Source organism: Egretta garzetta, unplaced genomic scaffold (genome assembly GCF_000687185.1).
Source record: "Egretta garzetta isolate BGI_Z169 unplaced genomic scaffold, ASM68718v1 scaffold190, whole genome shotgun sequence".
Taxonomy (NCBI): Eukaryota; Metazoa; Chordata; class Aves; order Pelecaniformes; family Ardeidae; genus Egretta; species Egretta garzetta.
The window spans coordinates 2818832-2839484 of record NW_009258272.1 but is presented as its reverse complement, the minus strand read 5'-3'; the positions used below and the strand labels follow the sequence as shown (position 1 = coordinate 2839484).

Genomic DNA, 20653 nt, shown 5'->3' with positions numbered 1-20653 from the left:
CCATCAGGTTGTTATGGGCCGTCTGCTGCTCCTTCCCACTGGTGTAGCCGTTGTAGAGGTTGTAGATTTTGTCAGCTATTTCTGGAAAGGATCAGGGGGACGGGATTAATGAACAGCCAGAAGGTGCTAACACAGGAGGAGGAGGAGCGAAGCCCTTGGCAGGGCTGGCAGGAGAGGCGGGTATCTGGGATGGCTGCCAGTCCCTTAGGGCTGCCTGCAGTGACCTGGGGAGCATTTAGCAATTCCTCGGGCTAATTCTGCAGTGAGTGCCCTGCGTGAGCAGAGCAGCCCCGCAGACTCCAGCAATGCTCCATGAGGAATGGGAGGAGAGGAGGAGGAGGGCTGCCAGCACAGGCAGACGCAGCCTTATCCTCCCGGGTAGGGCAGGCAAGCTCTTCCCTAATTCATCAAAACGAAAGCAATTGCACAGCTATGATGCTAAAGGGTAGAAAGAATATGATGCTGTTGGTTACAAGATGGTACTTGAGCCAGAAATACAACACGTAGTCATCGTGGGTATCTACTGGAGCAGCTCAGGTTGATTAAACAAGAGGGTGCACTTGCTGCTGTAGAAAAGGATCCCTTTTTAGAAATGAAAAATACGCAGAACCCCATTTCCTTCCTTTTCTTTAGTCTCCCATTTGCTCATTTTTCCTGGGAATGCTGATCAATAACAGGCAACAAAGCCTTAAACAAAACTTTCTTTTGTGTGCTTTTCAAAATAGAAAGGAAGCAAGCAAGCAGGTAACCTGCCTTTCACTTAGGGGGATCTTCTTAAATTTGAAAGCAGCCAAGTGCTCTGGGCATAAGAACAAATGGATTGGTTTCAAAACTGGAAAATGCAAATGTGCAAAAGCGGCTGGGCTTTTACTGGTGCTTCTGTTTCAGAACCGACCCAGCTGCCACCAGCACCCTTTTAAACTCCCAGAGCCGACAGTGTCCCACGCTGCTCACCCCCCCTGCACAGCGAGGGCTGCCTCTCACTTCTGCAAGAAGAGATCGCTCCTTTTCCAGGGGATTTGTGTCAAACGCACGTTATCGGCTCCCACGGCTGTGCGCAGGGAAGGATGCTGTGGCGCTGCCTGGCACAGGCCCACAGGAGCCACCAGCTGCCTAGCTGAGGGGATTTTGCCATGGGACACTTGCAATTTGTCACCCCTCCCCAGATTAACGTCCCTGTGCCCATAGGTGAATTTACAGGAGCCTTCACACTGGGAGAGGAGGGACTGGCGGGGCTTACAGGGGTACAGTGAATAGAGGAAAAGCAAAATTAGCAGGAAACATCTTTTGTCGTGGAAAATGAGGTGCCTGAAAACTGACCTTCTGCCTTGCTGTCATCTACCAGCGGGCAGGCTGTCCTCAGGGTGACTGTGCTCAGCTCTGAGTGTCTCCCTCGGGTATCCACCGCGTAGAGGGTAAATCTGGAAGGCAGGAAGGAAAAGGAAAACAATGTCTTTACCCCTCTGTCCATCTCCACCAGGTTGTTATGGGAACCGGCCTTCACAAGAGAAAGGAAAAATGTGGTCCAGGCTCCTATCAGTCAGTTTTGGCATCTCAAGGAGACATGAGACGATCTCGGGCTGAGACCAGGAGAGACCCAGGGGAAGGAGCCAGGGCCAGGGGGAGAGGCCACCGTGTCCTCACACAGCCTCTGTGGGGCTGCATGTCCTCTCCACCCGACATCCCCAGGAGCCCTGCAAGGCTGCACCCTGCAGCCACGTGACTCTGAAAGGATGCAACCATCTCTGGGGTTGCTTTGCCATGCACCGATGCAAACATTATAACGCCTTGGCATTTGCAAGCCGGGCTCCTCTCCGGCCCTCCTGAGAGCTGAGCAGTAATTCCTGCCATAAGCAGGCTCTGTGCTGACAAATGACAGCTTGTACACATCCTGTGAACGACCCCTGAGGTTGTTTTCTCCCTCATTTCCTCACCAGGGTGGGGTTGGTAAAAGGGTGGGAATGATGATTTCCCACTTGAAGCTAATGGAGAGCATCTGACAGTAAAATATGGCTTTTGTGCCGGATGAAGCATTGAATAAACAGGCTGTGGCTGCATGGGACGTCCCAGGATGCTGAGCTCCAAGCCCTGGTCAGAATGGTCAAGCTCCCAAATGAGAATACTTCTCCACAGCAGGGGTGACAATATTCCATCCAGTCTCCCAGAAGGCATCGTTTCACATTTATTCAGCCCAAGCCAGGCACCGAAACTCGAGCTGGCTTTGACAAAGTGCAGGAGCTGGTCTGAACCCCTCGGAGGTCTGAGATGCCTGGTGACGGGGTACCCAGCTCCCGAGAAATAACACAGCCCCACTCCTTATCCTAGGGTAAAACTGAGCAGCTCTTGCAAGTGAGTGCAAAGAGGACAATAAAAGCAGCTGAAGCTTAAATAGGATTGAGACACTGAGGTATGTTTACTTAAGGAATGGTCCTAACTCCTTAGCATCCTTAACGGGGACAGAAGCAATTTCCTTACCCCACACATGTGCACCGCCAGCCCCCTCTCTCCTCCTTGCTGTCCCTGCGCACCCCACATGCGGCTGATAAGAGCTGACATTTGCACGGTAGCAATTCCCAGCACAGGACGTCTTCTCTCCAAGCAATTAGCATTAGCTCCTTAACAATACTTGTTGTCTGAAAGGATGCCAGCAGACTGCCAAGGAACCCACTTCTGTGTAGGGGCAACTCCCTTTTTCACAAAGCCGGGGCATGCAGGGGACGCACATGCTGAGCTCACCCAAGGAGATGCTATTTAATTCTTTGGCATGACATCACTTTCCTTAATTTACAGGAAACATTGCTCAGAGTGGGAGCATCTCAGGAAGGACGTCCGCACTGTGCAACTTCACAAGTACCACACACAGGCTGTTCTCCCGCTATAATTAAGGGACAGCAACAGAGCAATAGGGTAATATCGAATTCAGGGCAGGAGCTTAACTTCAGGGCTTTGCATCCCATCCCCAGAGGTGCCACGGTCCCTCCTCCTCCCTTCAATAGATGAGGGGTTCAAGGCGAGTAAGGAGCCTCCTGCTGCGAGCAGGGAAGGAATGTGTCTCTGCAGCTTGGCAGCGCGAATCCCCCCTCTGTCCAGGTCCAGAAAGCAACAGCAATAGGGGCAGACATCCAGTGTTGGGTGGGGGGACCTCAGCCCCAGAGAGACGAGGAGCTCGGCAGCGGCAGAGCTGGGCGGAGACCCCAGGAGACCTCCTGCCCCTCCAGGTGCTCGGCAGCGGGCAGCGCTCTTGCTCGTCAGCGTAAGCACCACACGCAGGAAGAGGGCTTAATGAGCAGGCTACTGCCGCGAGCTGAGCTCCATCTTCATCCTGGGGTCGCTTCCTTAGCCACAGCGGCTGTCTCGCTGTATTTTCTTTTTTTAAATGGGTGAGCAGAGCTAATGTGTAACCTCTGCTCTGCCCGTAGCAGCTCAGCCAGTATGGCTCCATTAGCTCTGAGGCAATCAGAGCCAGAGCACTTTCCTCGAAAAACAGTAGACTTTTATCAAAACGCAATTGTAATATTCAGCAATTAGTGCCCACATCACCCATTTCATCGCCAGTAGGGTCAGGAGGAAGCATCTCTGCTTGGCAGGGTGTTAAAGCACATCCACCCCTTCGGGCGATGTTCAAGCCCTGCGTTAGCCCCTTTGACTGCACTTTTCCCAGCATACACAGAAACAAAGTCACTCAGCTGCCAAGAGCAAGAGCATCTCTACTGGTCAGGCCTGGGTTAAAAAATATATATCAACAAACAAGCCCTTCATTTCATCATCTTTTCAGATGATATAAGAAAAAAAACCAAAACAAAATGTAAATGGAAAAACAGAATCAAAGTGATTTTGATCTGGTCAAAAATTCTTTGAGAAAACAAGCAATTGCTTCATCTCGCCTGAAACCAGTCCTCTTTTGAGAACCTTAGAGGAAAGTTTTTCATTTCCATCCACTCTGAATGAGATGTTTTGGAATCAGCACCAATAATCTCAGCTCCGGTGGAAGCTGGCAGCCCCGGCAGTACGCAGCCCTCTGCACCTCTCTAGCTCCTTCCAGCGAGCGATCTCAGAGGGGTTTAACATTAATTACAGTCCAAAAGATCACCCTGAAGCACAGCAGTATTAGTAGCTCTGTTTTATCGATGGTAAACAGAGACATATGGGGTGAAGCGCCGTGCCCCGGAGAGGCTCAGTGACATGAACGGTTTGGAAACTCTGGAGATGATGGCTTCCAATCTTCTTCTCAAACCACTTGACCACCCAGCCTCTCTGCAGCAAAACACTTTTATGACCAGTTAATGGCACTGTGCAGAGTGCTGGGGTTTATTTTTTTCTTTTATTCCCAGAAACAGCCAACTAAGAGAAGAGAGTGCAAAGATCTGCGGTTCACCCAGAAACAGCCAACTAAGAGAAGAGAGTGCAAAGATCTGCAGTTCAGCGTAAACCCAGTGTGAACGGGCAGATCTTGCTTGCTGCATCTAAGAGAAAGCTCCAGCAGGTGAGGAGCTGCCACAGGAACGGGACCAGCCTGGGACCCAACAGAGCACAAAGAGGGCAGCTGGTGGGAGGAGAGGGACCAGCACCGCACAGGAGGGATGGGGATGTCTGCATGGCAAAGACGGGGAAGACCGAAGCGAGCACAGCTGAGGGAGGGAGCTACACAGAGCACGCGGCGGGCTGGAGCCCTGCTCTGCTACGCTACGTGGAGATCCTCCTGCCATGCTTACATCTCCACACAGTGTTTTGGGCTGAGGACCAAAACAAGCAGCATCCCCACCGATGATGGTGGAGCTGTACCTGATTATACCAACCCTGATAATTTGTAAAAAAAATAAAAAAATTAAAAAATGAGGCCAAAGAGTGGTTCTGAGCATTTTGCCCAAGGCAGAGGATCTCTGGGGTAAAGTCAAAGCCAGAAATGAAAAGGTCTCAGACCCACACTCAGTGCATGAAACCACGCCAGACAACCTGGAATGCCATATGGTAGCTACAATCTGGCAGAGCCTCCTTCATAACCTGGAGGTGTTTTGTTTAGCAATAAGCTTTCCCCACGATGTTTTCTCATGTTCTCCCCATGCTTTCCAAAGGAGCTTGGGGCTACCTGCTACCATTTCACAGCTGATCCCCTTTTTCTCGCCTGTGCCTTCAGTAACATCATACATGAACATTTGCTTTTCTAGAAATACAAAGATATATTTTGCCCAAAGAGGTTCCAAAGAGCATTTCACCACTGGAAGCACATACGCTCTTGGCAGAGATCAGCCCCTCCGTGCCTGGAAACACTGCCACCTCTGCAGCAAAACACAGTGTATGAAGTCCCATAAAGTAATGCTGCTTAAATGTTTACTACTAAATTCAAAGTAGTATTCAAATTGAGACCCGAAGGAACTTTTAGAGAGACATAGAAAGAAATTAACATGTGTCAACGCCACCTTCCTCGTCGATACCCCACCCAATGTTGGCTGAAGCCTGGATTTTATCACTAGGCTCAAGATGATTCTTGGGGGAGGCAGAGAAAGCGGAGGGGGGGGGTTTAAAGTTTCAGTTCCTGGAATCCAATGATTGTGGAAGACTGTCAATTGTGTTTAAAAAAAAAATTAAAAAAATAGAAAAATATGTTTCTAGCCTTTCTCAGTGCAGAGAAAAAAAAGAACCCAAAATACAAAACTCTAAAGGCACGAAACCGTACAGCTGAGAATGAAACCCCAGAGCATGTTATTTATTTATAGACAACAACATTGGCTCATGTTTTTTTTAACTCCCTCTCATGATGCTCATGATGTTTGAGTGCTTTACTCATGATCCTTATTTGCGGGAAGGGAGATAAGGACTTCTGCAGCTGACCTTCCTTAGCTCGGCAGCTGAGTACTTTATATCCTACAGAGATACCATGGGCATTTCTGTCTTGTGCACCACTCTTCATGAAGCCTTTGGGCTTGTGCAGCTGCTCCGTGAGGTGCTGTACCACAAATGGGTGCCCGGGCCACGGAGAAAAGGGTCGGATAAGGAGTCCAGTAAGCACTCCTGCAGCTGCCGAACACCCATGCTCAGCAACTGGGTGCGTGCGAGTAGCTGGCTGCATCCAAGAGCAATGGCTGTGTGGCAAACCCAGGCTGTGCTAAGGAGACCCCTGCACCACGTAAATGGAGGACAGGGCAGAGACGCTGCTCCGGAGTCCAGCATCATGCAGAAATATGGTCTCATGCTTTCCAGAGTGGTGCAACCACAAGATGCTCTTGCCCATAGGGCTTGGCTTGAGCTTTTTTGATAAGCCTGGGCTTGGCACCTTGCTCCTGTGGCCACAAGACTCTGTTTTGCTGCCAGCTCCAGGAGCTCAGCACAGGGCAGACCTGGCCCATGTCACACACGGTGCAATGGATTCTCTCTCCCCTGGCAGCGTGGGTACCACCACCTGTGATGCTGAGTACAAAACCACAAATCTTGACTTGGCTGATGTTGTGTCATCTCGTTGTTACGTGCACAACCTGCCATCACCCTCTGGTTGGTCACGGCTCATCCGTGCCTTCTGCACGGCCCGGGGTCTCTGGGCTCGCACGCAACCAGCGCCGCGCTGCTGAGGCCGATCCAGTGTGCTGACACAGACACATCACACCCCTGCTTTGCCAGCCCTTCTCCCTTCCTGTTCCAGCTGCAAAACAATTCGGAGGCCTCCGTTTAAAAGCCCTCAGTGGACCAGCTCTTGGCAATTCCTGCCTCCATGATCTCAACGCAGGGATGGGGCATGAGGGACCCGGGGCCAGCAAGGCTCGAGCTGTGCATGGGCTCAGGCACGTGCGGAGCGGAGCAGCCAGGAACGGTGCCACAAACACAGGCGGGTGTGACCACGCTCCTCGCACCCAGCACGGCACACACCCTTGTGCTTGGGGGCCCCACGAGCAAACGCTCTCCTCTCCCAGGCTTTTGGTACCTTCAGCTCCCAGACACCAAGGTGAGGGGCTTGCTGGAGGCAGCCCAGAGGCAGGGAGGCTGAGATGGTGTGCGTGTTTCTTTGTCCCAATACTCACAGCAGAGCATCAGCCTGATGAGCGGCAACAGACCTTCATCCCAGCATCTCCTGGCTGCTAAAAACATCAATACATTTCCACAAACAGCTTCCCTGGAAGACTATTCTTGCAAGGTGGGGGAGCCCAGGGGTGCTGCGGGGTGGAGCAGAGCTGTGGGTGTTTTACCCCCCCCAGCCACATGCCCATGGGGTGTGTGTGGTCCATGGGGCCACTGGGCACCCACCCACCCCTGTGGCAGCATTCCCAATTCAGAAACCATTACAGTTTAAAAAGAAATCAAATTAAATAAAAAGCAGCCCGTCCACACAAGCCACAGGAATGCAGCTTAGCTTATTGGCGACTCTGTAATTTGAAGTAATTAAGAAAGGTAAATGAGAACAACCCCCCCGGTCTCTGCTGCAAATACCAAGCAGACAATAAGCAGGGAGTGGCTTTTGGAAGGAGAGGATTTCTTGTTCTATTTGCTGGTCCCTGACTTTGGGCTGATCGCTCCTGCTGTGCCCATGTCCATGGTGCCAGACAGGGAGATGGGCTGGTACCCTGGCACGGGACTGCCCACGCTGCGTCCCTGCCAGAGACCCTGCTGGGGGCTTGGGATTTGGGCTCAGCTTTACAGGGCAGTGGACGTCCTCGTGCTGTCTCCCTGGGGCTGCTACTGTCACAAGTTTTACAGCAGTCAGATGCTCCAGACATTTGAAGCCTGGCTGGAACGCGGGGCAGGGCTGGGGACAAGGGGTTGTGCTGTGACCGCAGGCGGTGCCAGCGCTGAGGGAGCACCGGTCGTGGAACAGGAGGTTCTGAGCAGCTTGGTGCCTGCTGCACGCTGGGGAGAGGCATCGAGGGAGGTGACACCAACCTGCTACCACCACCCTGCAATTGCTGCCTATGTATCATAGCTCTTCTGCAAAAGGACTGTCACCTTCTGTTTTGCACTGCCATCGTTTTTGGCTCTGCCTTTCCGCAGAGCCTATACTGCAATAAGGAAACAGTGGATAATGCCATCTTGAAAAAAACCCATCTTTTAGAAAGCTCTCCTCACAGTTCCACCACCGAAGAAAAGTACCTTTCATAACTGGGCTTCCTTTAACCATCTGTGACAACTGACCTTGCTCCCATCAGCGTGATGGAGGGACAGGTTAGCAGCAACGCCGGTGCCACACCAGAGCATTGAAGCTTTGCCATTACATGAATACATGAGGCTGTCAGTAAACTGTTCTCACAATTCACACCTTTTTTTTCCAGGACAGCAAATGCTGTGAGACTAATCGTTACCCTTCAACAGATGCCTCCCAACAATACCAGACCACAGTTGTCAGATGGAGGGAAATAAATGTACCTGCCACAACATGCCTCAGGTGTCTGATGCCTTTTGGAAGCATAGAAAACAGTGCCCATCAAATCCTCCTGGCAGGAGGAAGAGCATGGGCTGCTCTGCAGAGTAAGAGGCTGCTTGTTCAAGGCGAGCTCTGGGACAGGGCGGAGGGGAGCTGATTTCTGAGAGGGCAGGCGGAGTGGTGCTGGGGACAGTCTGGGGACAGGCTTGCACAGCCATGGGTCCATCTCTGCTCTGTGGCAACCCTGGGAAAGTCACCCAGGGCTATCCACACTGCAAGGTTACCCTGAGTTGCAGCTGATGCCATGTCCATGCTCAAAACCACTGACCTGAGAGCGTGGTACTTCACACAGGAGCTGCCAGGGAGCAGGGCAGGGCCACTTAATGCTGCTGCATTACGGGGTGCAGCGTGGGACCGTGCCACTTTGGTATCATGGCATCCCACCACTGTGCTCGTAGAGGTGTTCCCCAGCACCCGCGGCACGTACTGCAACCCCCACAGCTTCCATGCACCCCTGCATGGCGAGAGACACAGGGACTAAAGCAGCATCGGATGCCTTCTTACCCAGCAAGGGATTTGTCTGAGGCAGTGGCTGCTGTCCCCTGGAAGCTGGGTGGCACTGGGAAGATGGCAAGAGGGAGGAGAGGCTCACAAGAGGCTGCTGAGCATGTCTACATGCAAGGTCGATCCCCAGGTACCACGAACGAGGTAGCTCAGCTACAGTCGCATCAGTGCGAGAGCCGAGGAATGGGAAAATGCCGCTCCGTAGCTTTTGGCACTGAAACGCTGTCTCTGCATGGCACGGGGTCAGCATTACCATGCTGCTCCAGGTCTCCTAGGCTTGCCTGCTGCCTCTGAGCTACGACGCCATGGAGACCCAAAACCTGCAGCAGGTAAGGTGTGAGCGCTGGTCCCCCCAACTCCCCGCTGCACCCAGATCCTTGTCTAACAAGATCCAAAAAAAGGATGAAAGGGAAAGAAAGACAGTAATTAAAAATCCTGACCATTTCTTGCTACTGCCTGGATCCATTGCCTCCCTGCTAGAGAAATCCCCATTAGCACATTCGCCTTCCCAGCTTCAGCTGCAATGTCTCAGTTTCCCAAGATTTCCCTCAAAACCCTGTCAAATAAACCCCACCAGAGCAGTGATTCCCAGTACCGCCATGGCTGTGAAAGAGGGCCTTGATACACAGGCCACCTTCTGTTCCCTAGAGGCCTGCTCCTGAATGATACCTGTGTTGGAGGGCCAAGATCCCACAAGGAGCCCCTTTGCCAGCCGGACACCTTGCAAGCAGCAGTGCCAAGACTGCCTTAGATGAAAACGTGTTTCACTGGGAATGAGGGAAAAATGCCAGCTGGTTTCAGCAGGGCCATGCTTTCACCCAAAAGGTGAAACACGGTCACTGCAGCCCCCCTGGCCGCTGCGTCCCCAGGGTGCCTTCCCCACCCCGGGCTAAGAGCACCAGCAGTGTCCCCTGTCCCCCCTTGCCCTTTTCTCTCTTACAGATTTCCTCCTTTGTCACCCCTGCTCCTTGCAGCCTCTGGTGAGGAGCAGGTAATTACTCCCTCATCCCTCAATAAGGTTTATGTTGCCCCAGCGCGTGGCTCTCGCGCAGAGCGCATCCTTTCAGGAGCAGCTCTGTGCCACTGATGAAGGAAGAGCAGACCAAGCTCTGGAGGGAGGGGCCGCTGCACTGCACAAAGCTTCTGACAGAGACGAGATGTGGATGAAAGAACAGCTCCTTGGCGTGGCAGCAGGACAGCACACCCAAAAAAACCGTCCTGACTGAGATAACATTAGCACAGCCTCTGTTGCAACCCTGGGGCTTTAGCTCCCAAGTTTGCTCCAAGGACCAAGAAGTCTTTTATAAGCTTGAAGATGCCCAGTAGACCCACTACAGTGTCCCACAGGGATGGTCCCTGAACTCTGAGGACACGACGATGGCAGAAAAATCAGGATCTCTATGGAATTACCAGCTTTGGGAAGGATGGATAGAGTGTGTTTCAGGTCCCTGTTTCTTGGCAGTTGTGTCCTTGCTTTCGTCCTGCTGGCTGTGAGGATGAAGATTTGCAGATGTGCTTATAAAGGCAACGCAGCAAGAACTGGCCCAGCTCTTCACAATCTCCACTGCCTGCCTCAGGGCTTGGGGCAAGGTGTTCCCCCCCTCTGCCTGGCAAGGCCAGAGAAGGTCCCAGTCACCCAGGATGTGAATTCTAATGTCCTTTGGTGGAGTGAAGAACCAGAGGAGGTGGTGCTGAGCCACTAGGGGCTTTTGTCTCCAGCGAAGCAAAAGCAGCTCATATCAGTCTGTCGAGCGCCAGAGTCCCTGTTCTGCTGGGACTCACCAGGAGATCCCATATGAAGCCCTTGGACAAAGGTGGAACGAGTTGCCTCCAAATCCCCATGCTGCTGGAAGAATTCCCCCACACCATGGCTCAGACTGGCACCCGAGGCTGCAAACCGCAGGGACTCGTCCCGCTCCGGCTGCAGTGTGTCAGCGAGAGCTGGTGATGGATCGAGTTGTCCTGGGTGCAGCACAGTCAAAGAGGGCCTTTCCCAGGCTCTGCGACCCACATGTCCCTCAGGTCCTGCCGCAGCCTTCACATGGGCACCACAACACCCATCCACCCCTCCAGATCTCCACACCCCCCACCAATGTCCCCTCCACACCCAGGGCCAGGGTATCCCCAGGCAGCACCCGCATCCTCTCTCCCTCCTGCTGCAATGCCTTCTGCTCCCCATTTAGGTCTGGGACAACCCCTCTTCCCTCAGCCCCAACACCCTGAAGCCTCCAGCCCTGGCTCCATGAAGGTTACATGTTTACAGGTAAGTCATTACTCTGAGGTTTTGCTCGTCATCTTTGCACAGATCTATGGGTGGGTGGCTTTCAGCCTCATCAGAAAGCACTATCTTGTGTGCTGGAGGGGTCTCCCAAGAGAGACACGTCACTTCAGTACCTTCCTTGGGCGACTCCTGGGACGGCTGCCCCCTCCATGAAGAGACAGCAGGGCTCGGGGAGGCTGTGGGTGCAGGAGACGAGAAGGCTGCTCAGAAGGAGAGAGGGAATAAATCAAACTCTTCCTCCAGTTGTGCCAGGGAGAAAGGAGAGACAAGTGAGGCCCTGGACCCCTGCAGTGAGCTCCACAATGGAAATGTTCGCAGCTAACCATACCAGCCGTTCAACCTACCAACGCTCTGCAAGGCTTGGCCATCGCCGGCCCTGGGGAGATAGGGGGAGAGGAAGGTTGTGACCCTTGGCAAATTGGGAAACATTTGCCCCTCCCAACTTCACAGTCACTCTAAACAAGAACCAGACACTCCACAGTTTGCTACCCCTGGAGATCCCCTTGTTCTCATCCTCCTGGGGGCTTGGCTTCCATCTGGGCTGCTGGTTGAAATCCAGCCCAGGCTGGTAGCGACTTCAAAAGACAGTGTCGTCTGAGGAGTAGTGGGTGGTCCACGTCAAATAAGTCAAGGGCTGACTGTTCTTATATAAGCCACGACAATAGGGCCTCCTGCTCAACAGCCTTGGAAGAAAGGCGAAGGGCTGCATCGACCACAGGGAGTGGAGCCTGTCCTTGGCCCCGAGGGTGGTCCCTCTGGTGCAGGGTGAGCCACCGTAGTAGGTTGGCATCGGGTGGTGGGCATGCCCCTCTACGAGCAGAGGCTGTCTATCCATCTCCATTGGGTTTGTCCCCAACACCGTTGGCCAGCCCTAGCTTCACCCTCCGCATGATACAAAGCAAAACAAAGCACGACAACAATAACAGCACACAAGGGAATGGCTCGGAGGAGGGGAACGCCTCCACTTGCCGCACTCGCAGGATCCCAGGCATAATCCAAATGTACCAGCCTCCGAGTGAGAGGCATCCGTACCCTGTGCTGGGCGGCGGGAATGGCAAGGGCAGCCAACGGGTCCCCGCAATGGCCCCGCAATGTCGGCATGGGAACGGCATGGGGGGAGGACAGCAGCAAGGCAGGGATGCTGGGTGCCAGCAAGCACTGGCAGAAGGACACCAACCAGGTCTCCAGTCACCACTGCCCGCTCCCCCCCCCCGAGGCCCCCAAATCAAGGGGGGATGGAGTGAGGGGCTGGCAGCGGGCGGGAGATTCTCACAGCTCTAGCAGGCAGACAGGGAGGGCAGAGGGTAGGATGGGGGGAGGCCCGAAACAAATAATAAAAACAAAATCCCAGTAAGCACGTTAGAATTCGTTTGAAGTGCAGAGAAGCTTTCAGGCAGGATTATGTACATCTCCCAGCCCGGCGTGATTTACACATTCCTTGCAAGCAAAGGAATCTTCCCTGATTTGAAGTAAAACAGATGTTTTGGGTTTTTCTCTCCCTCCCTCCCCGCCCCCTTTTAATAATTTCTGTATTGAAATGAAGGCTATACAGCCAACCAGCCCAGAGCAAGAGCCCTGCTACCCCCAGCAGGCCTCTGCCGGGACCGGAGACCCGCTGCCCTGCATTTTGGGAGCACGCCTTGCCGTTGCGGTGGCCGTGCTTGCTAGTGTCCGGAGGTGCGGAGCCAGCCCCGCTCTCCCGCAAATGCTGCTCTGGAGGCATCGCTCCCTGCAGGTTTCTTCCCCTGCTTTTCCCTCTGCGTGGAAGGATTGCAACTCCCAGCAGCTTTGCCTCCTCTGCAGCTAGAGCTGACACACGGTTCCTCCACCCCTGCTCCACCAGCCCAGGTCCAGGAGACCTTCTAACCTCTACTACCAGTCCAGGAGACTTGTTGTGTTTGATGGTGGGACTTTGCCCTTGCTCCTGCGCCTTAGCATCACAGCTCACCCTGCTGTGCTCTGTGCCAGCGGTGTCGATTGCCAAGGGCAGCCCGGCTGATGCCCACAACGGCAGCAGGGCTGCTCGCACGTCCCAAGTGAAACAACCCAGCACAGGGGACGGCGCTGGGCAGGAAGGCTGGAGCTGGGACTATCTCTTGGTTTGAGCACTATGTGATCTCAGCCGAGTTACTTTGCCCCTGTTTTTGTCCCGTGTTTTTCACCCGAGAAAGTCATTTGGGGAAGGATCTTCCTTTTCCCAGAGGGATGCACAGCACTAAGCGCAGTGGGGGCTTCTGAGTGCTGGTTGATGCTGCAAACTACCAGCAGAGCCATGCCCTTGAGTTTACACTCAGAATAATAACTCATGGTCAGTAGCAAATCCACCCAGCTCCCCCCATCTTTCTTTTCTTTCTCCTTTTTTTCTTTTAAACCCTGTTGTTATTTCTTAGTACTTTGTTGGTGGCAGGGTGGGAAGGTTTTTTGTAACACATTCACGTACCATTGGGACTCGCTCCCATTCCCGTCTGGTACAAGAGATTGCACAAGAGAGAGAAACAAACGGGGATGTGGAAATGCGTGTTTATGAGAGGCAGCGCTGTCATCGTGAGCAAGGGACCCCCCGCAAGAGAGCCGGCCTGGGAGCCAGCAGAGAGTTTCCATTCTCTCCTAACACTCCATTCATGCCTTGTTTCATGCCTCCCCGGAGGCTCCGCGACTGGCCGCCGTCCCACAGCACGGCGCGGGACTCACACCCCCCATGCGCTGCCTTCCGCGATATTTGTTGTTGGGGGAAAGAGAGCGATGTTGTTGTCTCGTAAAGATAATGAATTGAGAAAGAGCAGCACCCTTTGCTGTTGCATGTGCTCCTTGTTTTCTTCCCGTGGTGGCGGAGTGGGTCCCTCTCTCCTGCATCATCCAGCGCCCTCCCTGCTGTGCACCTCGCCTCTGCCTGCTCCCCTCGTGCACCCCTGCTGCCCATCTGTGCACCCCTGCTCCCCTCGTGCACCCCTGCTGCCCGTGCTCGCAGGGCTCTTCGTTAACACGCAGCGCGGAGGCTTGCATGGGCCTTCCCTGCTTGGTGTGCTGTGGTCGCCATGACGAGCATCCTCCTGACCCGATCGGGAGCCTTCCATATAATCCAAACCACATTGCTGCCTGATCGGATACTGTCACCAGTAAATAACCTTGACTGCAGCGGCCTGGAAGAGCGAGGGATCCCATATCACCACTATTAATGATTTAGGATCGTACATAGTTTGCAGATGACACGGAGAGGGTCTCATCGCTCACTACTCCCTGCCCAGGCATCTTCCCCAGGACAGTCCCTGCCCCACCTCACTTCAGACGGCTCTAAGCTCAAGTCACCCGGGTGACAATTTCTCCTGCATGCAAGGAACAGCCGTGGCTGATCTCTGCGCTGCAGAGCTCCCAGCGATGGAGCTGGGGTCCCCCCGCAAACAGGTGGGGTATTAAAACCGAAAGCAATCGCCCATGCACGCATACTGCAACCCACCTGGCGCCCTCTCCCTTCTGCTCCTGCAAGCCCCCCCCGCCTCCTCCCCCCTCTCCTCACACACCTCAATTTCATTATCTCTGATCTTGAGCTGCCTATTACATGCTTTTTGCCAACATAAATATTTAATCCCAGCACACTGCACAGAAAGGCCCTTGTGGAGTTAATACTTCAACTCGTGTTTCCACTCGGAAAACAATTCGGCGTGTGGCAGCGCAGCAGGTAGAAGCCAGGGAAGGAGCCGAAAGCTGGAGGTGGCCTGCGAGAGCCCGGGAGCCGTGTGGGGCGACGCAGGTGGGCTTCACGCCACGGGGTGGCCTTCATGCCACGGGCTGGGCTGCACCGGGGCAGCTCTGCCAGAGCAGCGATCAAGCGGGTTTGGATGGGCAATGGAAGAGCCAGAGGGACGTCACCACGAGCTGCTGCCCGGGGAGCGTGGTGGGGGTACGCTGCCAAGGGAAAACATGGGGTGCAGCGCTCTGCTGGGCTGCATTGGTATTTTAGGATATTCCATTCGCTGCAGCGCCCTTGGTGGAAAGCCTTCAGTAAAGGGTTTGCTTCACCCGCCAGAGCACGGGGCTAACCAGCCACAGGATCACACGCTGCTGCACGCGTGCACCGTCGCAGGTAGCCTCATCAAACATCTCCAAACACACCTGCATACCCAGAGGTTATTTAGAGCAGGATCTGGCCATGATTTCAGGAACAATCTTTTAAGTAGGGCCAGCTGTGACAGGGCAAGGGGTGATGGTTTTAAACTAAAACAGGGTAGGTTTAGAGTAGATATAAGGAAGAAATTCTTTACAGTGAGGGCGGTGAAACCCTGGCAGGGGTTGCCCAGAGAGGTGCTGGAGGCCCCATCCCTGGAAACATTCAAGGCCAGGTTGGACGGGGCTGTGAGCGACCTGATCTGGTTAAAGGTGTCCCTGCTCATGCAGGGGGGTTGGGCTGGGTGATCTCTAGGGGTCCCTTCCAACTCAAAACATTCTATGATTCTATGATTTTGCCTCATATGGGCTACGGCATAAGGGTTATGGGGTGGTGGGTTTGTGGGGCTACTGGGCAGCACTAAGGTTCCTGCTGCTGGTATGGGAAAGACCCCCAGCAAAGCGAGGTGTCCCAGCCCTCAGATCCAGACCCATAAACAGTATGGACAGACATACACAGCAGTCCTCATCCATCCATTTCCATGCACTCGGGTCCAGCACTGAGAAAGGGCAGCACCCATGGTGATGCAGCACCGCAAAACTTACACAAATCCAAACAAAGCCCCCAAACCCAGAGGGGAGAAGAACAAGAGGCAGAGAGGTCAGAGAAGGTGACACTGGTAGTGCTGATGCTCCCCAGAGGCAGCCAGTCACTCAGGTAAATACATCACAGCCTACAGAAGTGCTGCAAAGGTTGGCTCTATAGGATCATCACTTCAGGTCCCCACCAGTCCCCTACGTACTGCCTTGGTGGGGATGAGGCCAGCTGGACAGGCAGGACAGAGGGTTGGGATGAGACAGTCCTTGGTTCTGTCTTGGTCTACTTTATGGGCACAAAGTAGGGAGAGCTGCATTGATGCGACTCTTGGGCATTATCCCAGACTTGCTCTGGGACAACTAAGCTGACAATTAAGCAAGAAGATGCCATTTTTAAGACAGCAACTCCCACTGGAGAACAGGCTGCCCGAGCTGGGGACGCATATCAGTCCTTGCCCATGCAGGACGGATGCTCCTGCAAGAAGGGAGGTGCAGCTCAGGACAACTTGTGGCAGCCGTAATGGCTTGAAATCCTTTTCCTTACATCTGTGGTGACATGTTGAAGGGCACTGAAGAAGTGATTTGGTTCTGGGTGCTCTGAGAACAGAGGCTCCCGCAGCAGTCTGGGCTGGGCGTCGCAGACAGCAAGAGGCATACCCAAGCATCCCCCACCCCATGCAAGGAACTGGTGTTGGCACGTGTAGAGCTGACGGTGTGCAGGATACGTACTCCCCCCACACACCCTGTCACAGAAAGGCTGGAAGACTGTGATGTTGCAATGACGCAAACCAGATAGAAAGCAAATATAAAAGTATCCCAGCCTGGTGACAAGCCCTTCTGACTGGGGTTGTGCAATGAGCTTAAGAGCGAAGCCTGCGTCCATAACTGCAGGGCAGTGGGAGATGCTCAGAAGGAAGGAGCAAACGATGCCAGGGGCTGGCATGCTCCAGGCATAGCTCAGGATGCTGCTGCCCTGCAGCTTCCCCAGCAGAAACCAACGGGAGAAAAGATGGAAGAAAAGCAACAAGCCCTGACTCAGGGGCATGACAGCCCAGGGCTGAGTCAAGGTGAAGACCCAAGCCCAGCTCACTGAGCTGCCCAGCCAGTGGCTCCAGGTGTTTGGGCAAACATCTACCAGCGACCCAGTGCCAAGCTCCCTGAATTGGGGCTCCCTTCACACCCTTTCCTGCCAGGGCAGCAGGTCTCCGCACCCAGGTCCATCAGCTCATCCAGTGAGGACAGGACCCTGCCCCCCCATCCATCCACCATCCCCTGAACAAAAAGCAACCCTCGCCCCCTACTTCTTTTTTTAGAACCATTTAAATTATGACATAAGCTTTGGCTCTGAGAGTTTTCAGTGAAAGCCAGGGTATTTTCTCCCCTTTTCATAACAGAAACCATATTGCTGTATAATCAAATTTATCTCATTCCTGATGAGGGAAGTGAGCATGTGTGTGAGATGACCAGGAGCAATGATGGTATGTGTGCTGGGAGCAATCACTCTGAAGGCACTTGAGGCAAATATCCTTGGCAATACAAGGTGGCATTAGACTGGGGAGACCGAGCAGAGACCAAGTGGGTCATAGCTCCAGCAAGTCCCACCTCACCACATAGATGCCACCTCTGCAACCAAGCAGCTTTCTCTCCCATTTTATTATGCTGTTCTCCTCACTGTACAGAAACCGAGAAAAGGGTATAGCTCAGTTTTAACACATCTATTTTACAGGTGGGAAAACTCAGGAAGAAGCGGCTACTTTGAGGCTACCTGCTAACCTTGAATGCCTCCATTTTACATTGACCTACTCTGGTGCAAATTCAGCTGAAGCCCACGGGAGCTGTGGCTCTGCCAGTGAAGCTTTGAAGGTGGTGCTCCCAAAAGAGACATGCCTGAATTCACTGGTTACTTTTGCAAACATGGGTTCTGTGGCAGGGACTTGGCCACCTAAGCACTAACATAACTTGAGACAGGCAATGAAGGCTGTGAACAAGCTGAGGGATTTCTAAAGCCTCAAGGCATACAACTGAAAAAGGTTGCAAAACGTGGGCACTCCTGACAAGTCCACTTTTAAGCAATAGAGTAAAGTAGCAGCAGTTGCAGGGGAGAAATTGCAGGCCAGGCCCTACCACACTCCTGCTCCATCATCTGGACCCAAGGCTGCCTGAGGTCTAGGGGAATAACACCTTCCTTCGACACCACTGAAGATGGGACCAGCACAGAAAAACCCAGATGCACTCAGTATCCTCAAACTAGGAAAATACAAGCAAACTTCTTTTGCAGGGGGGAAACGATCCTAAAGCCCAAGGAATAAGTTAAAGGCCACTTGAGATCTACTGGAAAGCAGCTGAGCTCAGCAATCGCCCGTGCGGGGGCTCTGTCATCCACGCAGCTCCCCCGTGACAAACTCCCCGCAGCTGGGAAACAGCCTCGTCCCGCAACTTTGAGGGGGAGAAGCAGTGGCAGAGCTGGAGGGCTCGCTGCGTGCTGATAAAATCCAGCATGGCACGACCAGGAGGTGGGTGCTTACAGATGTAATGCTCTGCACAAGCCAAAGATTAAAAGAGAAATGTATTTTTTTAAAACACATAGCAAAAAAGAAAAGGAAAATGAAGATAACAAGGGCGACAAGGCTGGTGAAAGACTCTCTGTGCTGTTATTATAGGAAAAGGATGGGGTGGGATGTGCTGCAGGTGTCCTTTGGAAAAATGAAACACAAAAAAAATGTTTAACTAGTTTTACAGACTTGCAGGCCGTATCTGAGATATACGCACATTGCTGGTCTGAGCTGGGACTGATCTTGTAGGTATTGGCATCCAAACTTTGCCTCTAGAGTGTGGAGGAAAACACAGGCAGGTGGGATTAGTTTGTGACTTGTCTTTTTATTTGGACCAGCATCACCTTTTGGGCCCAGTATCTCCAGCTTTTGGCACCCGGGGTCCCATCCAGAGTCTGTCGGAGCTGATTTACTCCAAGGGCTGCGGGTACAGCTCTAGCTTCAGCTAAGACCTGTGGGTGCAGTAGTATCTGAACACCTGGGCACCAGAGCAGCTTGTCGCGTATTTATGGGGCATACATATGGATACAGTTGAGCTGCTTTTGGCCACTCCTTAAGGCTAGAATTAGCCTATTAAAAACTTAAATTGTCTGCAAACATCAGGTTGAGCTGCTACTGGGTGCAGGGAAGCAGTCAAAGGAAGGGGCAAAAACTTCCCATCCAAATATCAAAGCCTTGGCTGGCGATGCGTGAACCCACACGTGGCAAACCTGACCATCATTTTGCAGAGACAAAGTCTGCCTGGGGTGCGCAAGAGTTACCTGCCCACAAAACAATGCACAGGGTAGGGATAAGCACCCTAACAGAGACCGGAGCAGGAAAACATCACCAGCACTGTAGCATGTGAGGCACCAGCTCCAATCCTGCTGCAGACCAGCCCTGCCAGGCTTGTGCTCTGTCTGATACCCCCTTGCTCTCCTCTTGGCTTGGCAGAGCAGGTGTAAAGCCGTGGGACTGCCAAGTGAACCCAGCCGTGCTCTGTCTGGCTGGGGCTGGCTCGCACGCAGCCTGCTTGAATCCCTCTCTGCATCACGCTTGCCCATAATTTAAATTCGAGGATCAGCATGGGCAGAGCTTGTTTTGGGCTGCGCGCACCCCAGCAGGACTGCGTGCAGGGTCCGGAGCTGCAGACGTGATGTTACACTGCCTCTTTGTGTCAGAGCCCTGGTGCTGCCCCCCGCAAGGCGAGCGAGCATCGAGCATCGCTCCTGCTAAGTGCCTGGGGTGGAGGGGCAGTGGCAGAAGCTTCATCTGCGCTTTGGCAACGAGGGGAAACTCCAGCTGGCAAAGTGGCATCGCCCGCTGTCTCTAATACTGTGCAAAAAAAAGTCATTTTGCTGCCAGATTGGCTTTGCTGGGAAAAAAAACCCCACCAACACACTGAGTGTGAGACACCAAGTCAGCCAGCAGCATTGTCAAGGGCATGCCACGGCTTCCTTGATGTGACCTCTCAGGTACCTGGGTCCCAGACTGCATGAGGAATTAGGAAGAGGAGATCCTATTTTTGTGCAGGAGGTGTCACTTAATCCCCTGAATAAAAAAGGAATTCTCTTAAGTGCTCTTCTGAAGTGGGGCTTATGTGAAGTGTAAGCAAGGGTATCCCTCCACTCTGCTCAGCTCCAGCCCCCTGAAGAGCTTCAGGCATGTCACATGACCCCTCCCTGCCTCAGTTTCCCTAATTAGGACATGGCCAACAAGAACAAAAACATTTGCCCTTCTCCTGACCCATTTTTCCCTTACAAGATGAAAGAAACACCCCCTCCAAGCAGTGAATTCCTCGTGTCCTGGAAGGGGAGAGGGTTCAAAGCCCGCCGTAAGAATCAGATCAACATGACCCTCAGCTTTCCAGCCTTCAGGAAAAATGTACTCTATATCATGGAGAACCGATGAACAACACAAATGATTCCAGCACAGTAGCACAGTGCAGCTTTTGCTGGCTTAGAGGCAAACCAAAGCCAGCAATGCCTGTGCTGATATTTGTATCGCATCTCTTGTACTCGCTCTCCCATTAGTCAATGAGATAAGACTTGGACGCATCTATGTTTGGGGCATTAGGTTTCTACACACTCAGAAATAAGAATACTCTCCACATCCATTAACTGTAAAGGGCTGGTGATAGGGATTTGCTGATGAAGAAAAGGTGGAATTGCAAAGGTCCATTTGTCTACCAACAGGCGAAAAGGCCAAACTCCTCCTCTCCATCCCATTACCACT

The 20653-nt window shown here is 53.1% G+C and overlaps 1 protein-coding gene across 1 annotated transcript in view; it reads right to left on the bottom strand.

The window, feature by feature from the left end:
• The window catches only part of ASTN2 (astrotactin 2), a 315089-nt gene that overhangs the window by 7048 nt on the left and 287388 nt on the right, over nucleotides 1-20653 (bottom strand). Inside the window, 2 exon segments of the mRNA XM_035890105.1 lie at nucleotides 2-81; nucleotides 1321-1421. Of these exon segments, the coding sequence (XP_035745998.1) occupies nucleotides 2-81; nucleotides 1321-1421 (181 nt within the window).